Source organism: Mus pahari, chromosome 18, assembly GCF_900095145.1.
Source record: "Mus pahari chromosome 18, PAHARI_EIJ_v1.1, whole genome shotgun sequence".
Taxonomy (NCBI): Eukaryota; Metazoa; Chordata; class Mammalia; order Rodentia; family Muridae; genus Mus; species Mus pahari.
Window position 1 is genome coordinate 31,393,976 of NC_034607.1, and position 8,289 is coordinate 31,402,264.

The following is an 8,289-nucleotide window of genomic DNA, read 5'->3' on the forward strand; positions in this document are numbered from 1 at the left end:
CATATTAAATCACACTGCCACTTAAACCAAGAGAAGGAGGAATTCTGAAATCATGTTTATCCAGAGCAGATGGGGAGGCCTCATTTATCCGGTAGTTACTTGGCACAAATAGCCTTCCAAGCCTTTGAATGATGATCAAGTGCCTTTGGCCTAAAAAGTTTCCATTAATTTTATTTGCAGAGTTTTTATATATTGATAAAACAAAGCAAAACAGCAGAGAATATCTTTGAGCGACTGTTGTCCGGAATTTAGTATAAATTATCAGTGGTTAAAGTTTAACTTTTTTTCTTTCGTATTTTTAGATGTTGGATGTTTACGATCTGATTCCTTTTGATAATCCAGATGGTGGAGTTTGGAAGCAAGGATTTGACATTAAGTATGAAGCGGATGAATGGGACAATGAGCCCCTGCAAGTGTTTGTGGTGCCTCACTCCCATAATGACCCAGGTAAAAGCTTCACTTCCTAGGAGCTCCCGCTAGCCTGTCCAGCACCCACACACTGTGGTGAGAGGCTGGGAGAGCTCACGTCTCTCAGACTTTACACCATGATGTAGTCTTTTTATGTCATGTCCTCAGTTTACCTGTTTGTACCATTACAGGCTAGGATGTATCGAGCAGGAAACAATGATAGCCATGCATTTTAGGGTACCCATAGTTTCCTTTACTTGTTTCTGGTGAAATCTTTCATGAGAAGCTGGAGAGATCGTTATATAAGGCACTTACCACTCTTAGAGGGCCCAAGTACAGTTCCCAAAGCCCACAGAGTGGTTCCCAGTCACACATAATTCCAGTCAGTTCCAGTCAGGAGCTATCTCACCCCATTCTGACCTCAGCAGGTGTGAGGTATGCACATGGGCCTGTGAGCAAAGCAGTTATACGTATCAAATAAAATAAGTGTGAAAAATTTAAAAAATATAGGATATGGAAGAATCATTAAATCATACCTGGAAATTCCACTTCAACAAGGCAGGGTGCTCATGGAAAATGCGGGTCTTTCACAGAGAGAGGTAGTGAGCAGCGGCCTGGGAGCTTTGGAGTTCCTTCTGTCTGTTAGACAGGAGAGCGAGGTGACGTTAGGCAAGTTACTTGATCCTTCGGAGGATGAGGGTTTTATCCACTGGAATTAGGACCATAGTATCTTCCCAGGATGAAATGTAAAGGAATCAGACATGACATGAAAATAGCTGCTATCTTTTGTAATTACTGTTATTTCACGGGAAGGCTTTTATTTGTTGAGGTCAGTCATCTCCCTCATCCCACCCCCCCCTAGGTAAGGGGTAATTGCTGTAATTTCAGTGGAGCACGTGATCTGACGTGCTTCCTTACAGGTGTGAATACACAGCACAGCGTGCATTTAGTGTACCCAGTGGATTTAGTACAGCATTTCTGGAGGATATATCTCTAAACACATTGCTTTGAAGGTTATCACTAAGTTTGTGTTCTTCCCTTTATCAAGCTCCCAGTTCTCTCCAGCATAGTTACTTTCAAGGATTTCCGGATCACCCACACCCGTGTGTACGACCCAGCTACTCACATTCTTTATTCGTGTGCCCAACGCTCTCTTTTCTATGACAACTTTCTGTGATCTAAGTGCAGCTTCCCTCTTTAGGTCTGAACCCGATGCATCGAGTCTGTCTCTTTCTCCAGGTTTCTCTGAAGTCTTTTCCCGTGCATTTCCCCTCCCCTGGATGCTCAGTTCCCACCGGCTCCTCTTCTTGTTATTCTTAGCACTCAGCTGTAATAGTAAAAGGTGGGGTTTGCCAGGAAGGATGCTTAAATGGTTTGCAAACATCTAATGCTTAGGAAGGGCTGGTGGTACTGTTCACTGCAAAGGCGTTATCTTGTCAAGGTGACACGGGCAGGGAGGGTACCGGAATCCCCCAGGTCAAGGCCACCTGGATTTCTCTCTAGAGAGCAAGCCCGATTGGCAAGGAACATGTGTCCCCTCTTGCATGTTGCTTATGGTTATAACGCCTAACACTTGCCGTATGATAACTTGTCAGTGCAAAAGGTCTTTTCTGACCTGTCTACGTAGTCCTTTATGACAGGTTCACACCGTACTCGCACCCACACTTGCATGTATGCATGTAGAAATATGCAGTGTTTTAACTGAGCCTGGTCACTGAGGTTAAGCTCACTAAGGGCCAGGGCTTTGTCTCACAGACTGCCCTTTGTGGAACAGGCCAACCAGCAGCACCTAGCCCATCATTCACTTCTGCTCACAAGTCACTGCAGTAAGAATGGACTCTCCAGGTTAGGGTTAAACACTTGGCTCATTGCCTGTGTCGGGTTCCCTATTAACTCCTATCTTTTCTGGTGTCTCCTTATTCCTCCTCCTGTAATAAGAATCTTATTTCAAATGTGCTTTGTGCTTTTTAGAGTAGCAGCAATAGTAAGCTCTTTGGAATTTCTTAGATCCTTGTTTGCTTGCTTTATGGTTCCTGCTGTAGTATGTTGTTTTGTTAGAGGACATCCTTAATAACTGTTTCTGACTGCAATAAATGAATCTGTCTATTGGTATCCTAGCAACCAGAGTAGAATCTTTTGTCTTAGTAGGAGATGTTAATGACCCTTACCCTTAGGGTTTTCTCCACTTAAGTTAAAAATAGTGGTCAGAAACAGATCCGTTAAACCTAAGGCAGTTTTTGCCATGAAGCACAACTGCACAGAAAAGAACCCACTGACTTTTTGAGTAATTTTCACTATTCCTTAACAAAAGTAGAATATTGATAACCTAAATTATCCTGTGAAAAATGGAAACATTCAGTCATGAAAAAAATCACTGTCTTAATAGGGAGAAAACAGAAAAATATGTGCATGTGTAGTCTAAGTCAAAATATGACTGTAATGGGAAATCTTTGTAGAATACTCCCAAATGAATGTGCAATTAGGCAATTTACTTTCTAAATGAGATTTATAGAGAGTTGTTTGCATTTTCTGCAGCAACAATTTAAAACAAGCTTTGGCTCAGTAGTTTGTTTCATCAGTGGATTTATGTCTGTTGGGAATAGAAATATTTGAAATAAGATTTTAAAACAAGTCCTATATTTGTCCCCTAACAAAGAATTTATGATGTTTATATATATATGCATACTTAGACACACACACACACACACACACACACACGTAGATTCTTTTCTTTTCAGGCTGAGTTAGTATTAGTAGATAAGACAAGGTAAATTTTAAAAAAGACCAAAACAGTATTTTAATAAATTTCCTAATTAAGTCTCCTTCCAGGCCACAAGGATATATGTCATACAATATTGAAATAGTTTACATGAATTAAAACAAAAATAGGAAAGAAATTGTTAGGCATATGCTGATAACTTTGTACTGTTAGGGATTTGAAAAGTTTCGAATCACAGACCATGAAATTAAATATGAGTTGATGGATATATGTTCATGTTATATTTAATAAGCTGATTAGAACACAATTACAGCACCTTTGTATCTACAATCTTAATTCCTCACTTCCCACTAGCTAACCTGCCAAAATATTTAGTTGATTTTCCTTCAAAGAAATCACAGTGTGTAGAGGAAAGATAAGGATTACTGAATGGGAGGCTGAACAGCATATTGTCAATGAAGCAGTTTATAAAATGAACATTAGAGTAACCCCTCGTGGTGTGGCTCTAAACAGTAGGGAGAGCTAGTGCCTCAGGTAAAACTGTATAACAATTTTCTTTTATATGCAGAACATTTATAGCTCTTTAGGAAAAAAAATATTGACTTAATGAGTGATGGAATTTTGCCCATTCTTAAAGGGAAGACAATACATTTTTGTCTGTAGTATTACATAATAATTGGAAATAGGTTCGTTTATCCATGTGTTGTCTAAAGTTCAAAGAATAAACACATGAAATCGCAGTTTTGGTCAGCTGTTGCACTGTTGGAATTTAGAAGTGTTTGGCCAGCTGTTGTTGTCTGTATAGATCAAAGTGGAGGAGGGAGGCAGTGGGGGGCACTGCAGTAGGGAGGTGCGGGTGGGGGTGTCAGTTTGGGGAGGAAGTCTGTTCAGCTGGTGGAGGCAAAACTGTTCTGCGTTCTTTGGTTTTTGATAGCCCTCCTAGGAAGCTTCCCTCCCTCAGCCCACATAGCTGAGCCTGAGAGGGATGGAGAGGTGGCCTTGCACCAGGGAAGGGGAAAGAAGTCAGTCAAGCCACGCTCAGTGATGTAGTAGTTTTTCGGCAGGCAGGGAATAAGTTCTGCGATGTCTGACTCTAAAATCCACGTTCTTGCAATGAGTTATCCTGTCTCTGAGGATATTTATTTAATCCAAATAGGTTCTATATCATATTTTATAGAGATTAGCCAATTGAACATATTTATCTCCATTTCTGGATTGTTAATTAAATTAGCAAGTAAAAATTCAGGACACCCAGTCAAACTTGAATGATGGATAGTTTTTTTTTTTTTTTTTTTAGTTTGTGTATTTCAAATTTAGTCTGGTCCTATTTATACTAAATGTTCACTTGCTGTTCATTTGAAATTCAGATTTAAGTTACTATCTTGAATTTTATCTGAATGATGATAGCCTTTGAGAATTAAGTAACACATAGCTTTGGGGATTCTGCTTTTTAAGAGATAGCCATGCCATGAGTATTGCGGTTCCGTTGCAGAGGAGGAAAGCTTGGTGATTTGGGTCACCTGTGGACTACATTCTCGAGGAACACAAATGCCAGTTGCTCTTGAGAGATGTGGGTGATCATAGTCCATCTCTTGACTTCTCTCATTTCTGCTTCCCTCTGTTCTCCTAGTCGGGGCGTGTGAGAACTCACTAATGTGCTGGTAATAAAGGTTAGGACTGACACTTAGGCTCTTGTCCCAGGCAGTTCCCACCATGCTGGCATTTTACAGGTATTAGAACCACTACTCCCCTCAGTGGCACTGTGGTAATCTTATACGGTTGTTTCGTAGAAAAATGGCAGGAGAGAAGGTAAGGGATCTGCCTGTGGCAGAGTGCACTTGGCACACAATCCTGGCTTCTGAACCTCGACTTGAGATTTGCTCTTAATATAAGACACCACTCTTGGGTAACATTACTGAAGCCACAGGCAGAGAGTGTCTATGAGGAAATTAGGTACTGTCATGGCTAACATCATCTATGCTGGTTTTATTAAACACAAAAATAATTTTATTAACTGTCTTGCAGAAGTGCACACATCACCAAGCTCTTTCCTGTTCTTTTTCCTTCTGATGTATTCATATTGAAATGATGTCCTGTCTTTGATAGATGGGTGGTGAGTGACCTTCCTTGTTGCTACATTTTCCTTTATGATTAGAAGTGATTTAGAAGCAATATCTATCTCCCAGCTTTTAAAGTGAAACTGAGATACTTTGCACAGTTTGTATGACCTTAAGTCTGTATAACCTGGTTATTTACCAAAGAGTAACCCACCGAGATCTTTAATATGAAACCCTTCCACCAATTATTTTAAGCATCTGTGTTGGGGAGGACTTCTCTGGCTAGGTGGTGGTAGGAGATGTTCATAAAGTCCCCTTTCCAGGGAAGAGGAATAAGCTTCACATAGACATATAGCTTGTTTGGTAGCCTGATCTCATAATTTTTAATATCAGATGTCAAGGTATGTGGTGTCCTACAGGATGTAGGCAAGCAGTATGTGCGGGGAGCTCAGTTGGGCACAGCACAGCTGCAAGAGGAGCCGCCTTCAACTATTCTTAGGGAGAATGCAGATCAGTTCTGTGGTGTGGGATGAAATTTCCAGTGCTGGCTTCTTAGATGCATTAAAACTTGCCATACCTCAACCAGCTTTACAGGAGTGAAGCCGATATGCTCCAAAGACGGTTAGATGATGCGGAGCCACCCGGGATGAAGGTTATCTGCTTTTGGAACCTGGAGTTCAAAGCATTTAGCTTTAGAGGACTCAGCAGGATTTTTAGGTTTGCAGAGTCTTTAGAAGAGCCTTAGCCTCGTTCTTTGCACTCTTCACGTCCTGAAACCTTTTAGTCAGCCCCAGAGTTCTCTTCCCTTTGCCTTGTGGCCCTCTTCTCTCCTTCAGCCCGTTTTCACTCCACTGTGGAACCATTTAAAACAGAACCGCAGCAGCCTTCCCCTTCTGCTTCCACTTACTATGAGTTCGTGCCTCCCAGTCTTAGTGTAGGCATGGCCACGGGATGAGAGGAAACCTTAGCTTCCTTCTTCCTTTGTTCTTTGAAGAAAAGACAGTGTTTAGAAGATGTTAGTATCCCACTTCTATTTTTATTGACCGTTCACCATATTCTAGTCATGGATCCTGCAGTGCAGCTGTACTCACCGTCAGCTGCGCCCTGATGAGCTTAGTTGTTTATCGTTTCTCACGTGTTCTTGCCTCTGCCCGATGATGCGAATCCTAAGACTCTTCTGCTATCCTGCCAGGACTCCACTAGTCCGCTTCTCCCACAGCACTTTGTTCCAAGATTCTCTGTGGACTCTGTTTTCATTTAGCTTTGCCTTATTACTTACTTAACCCTTATTAGATACTCAATACATGTTTGAATGAGTAAACTGGAATGTTAATTAAAGCTCTTCCAGTTTATTAAGGGGACAGAAGGGCCTAACATATAATAGAAACATTGGAATTAAAATTAATCAGCAGCATAATCAAATAATGGTAATAACAATTAAGATTAGATGCTGTCCCTTAAGTATAAGGTTGGATGTTGCAGTTTGATATTGAAGGATTAACAAGTGATGGGTTTGTTGATCATTTGCTGATAGAGAAAAACTTTATTACCAAGGTAAAGATGCTTCCTTTAAAATAGAAAACTCCCTTTGTATTTATCTTTAAATTTCAGGATACTGTAACAGTGCAGTAGAAATAATTCAGAGTTTAAGTTGCTGTTGTTTTTATGAGATCACCAGTATGCCACCTACCTGAATCTAATTACTTTCAGCTCAAAATCTTTTTATAAATCCCGAAAACTTAGTGATTATTTAACTTTTGAGTGGAATTAATGTTATTTTAAAAATGTGATTGTAGTAGCCGTGATCCTCACAGGACAGCAGTGCTTTCAAGAGAGGTTACTTTTGGAATGAATGAGCCCACTAGAGACTTTTTCCCCTTTGTGACAGGGTCTCTCTGTGTAGCCCTGGCTGTCCTGGAATTCACTTTGTAGACCAGGTTGACCTCAAACTCACAGAGATCTTCCTGTCTCTGCCTCCCACATGCTCAGATTAAAGGTGTGCACTATTTAGACTGGCCTACTAGTGATCTTTAAAATACATATATATAGTGGAACAGCTTAAAGATACTGGGCAGTGGTTATTAGGGGAGCAGACTATAACATTAAAGTTGACTGTTGGTTTAATTTTAGCTGAATACATTGTCCTATGTCACCCATGTGCTTTTGTTTCAGTCCTTTGGCTTTGCCCTTCATTCATCTGTCATGTACAGGCTCAGAGAACTCTTAAGAGTCATAAGAATTGGTTGAAGAATTGGGTGTGATGTCTGTCCAGTCCTGGCTCTAATTTTTCAGGAACTAGAGCCAAAATACATGAAGGCCCACATTCTTTGTTTCTAGATATTTAAAAATCATAAATCAAAGAAACTGATTGCAAAGATCTGAGATGGAGAGATGAGGTGAGGGGGGAGTCCCTCTCACCTGAAGACATTGGGGTAGCCCGCTGATCTGAGGGAGCAAATGTGGGTTTAGACTTCTCAGGCCTCAGTTTCTCACACAAATGGCATGGCATAATTTGGAAGAGACACCTCCTTGTGGGGTAACCCAAACTCTGTTTATTCCTTGATCTGGGCATGTTCCTAGCCAATAAGAGCTGAGCATGCAGACAGTATAGCATGATTTATATACTCTTGAATGGTGGCCTCTTGGATACTCTCAGGTCTGAAGGTCCTATGGTAGGGCTGAGTGTCCTAATGAAGGCTTTGTAAGGAGGGATCTAGAAGGGTTTGAAAGTCAGCTTGGGGCTTTTGGACTCTGATTTCTAGGCTGTGGAACTTAATAAGGCACACTATTTGATTGGGCAAATAGGTACTGTTGTAGAAAGGTCTGTGGTCCGTGGAATAATGAAGAAATAATCCTGGAGCTGTGTTCTCTGGCTAGATGCCTTCTGCCTAGGTTCTGGAGTGTGGTACTTTGTTTGAAAGGAAGTATCCCTTAAGAGGATTGGATTTCGAGGAGCTAGAGAGAGTACCCAAGGAGTTGTAGGGGGCTGCAACCCTGTAGGTGCAACAACAATATGAACTAACCAGTACCCCCTGAGCTTGAGTCTTTAGCTGCATATGTAGCAGAAGATGGCCTAATCAGCCATCATTGGGAAGAGAGGCCCCT

The 8,289-nt window shown here is 41.1% G+C and overlaps 1 protein-coding gene across 1 annotated transcript in view; it reads left to right on the forward strand.

Moving 5' to 3' along the window:
- Man2a1 (mannosidase alpha class 2A member 1) overlaps positions 1-8,289 on the forward strand; it is a 154,759-nt gene that overhangs the window by 22,846 nt on the left and 123,624 nt on the right. The window contains exon 3 of the mRNA XM_021217692.2: positions 303-447. Within this exon, the coding sequence (XP_021073351.1) occupies positions 303-447 (145 nt within the window). The remainder of the gene's footprint in view (positions 1-302; positions 448-8,289) is intronic.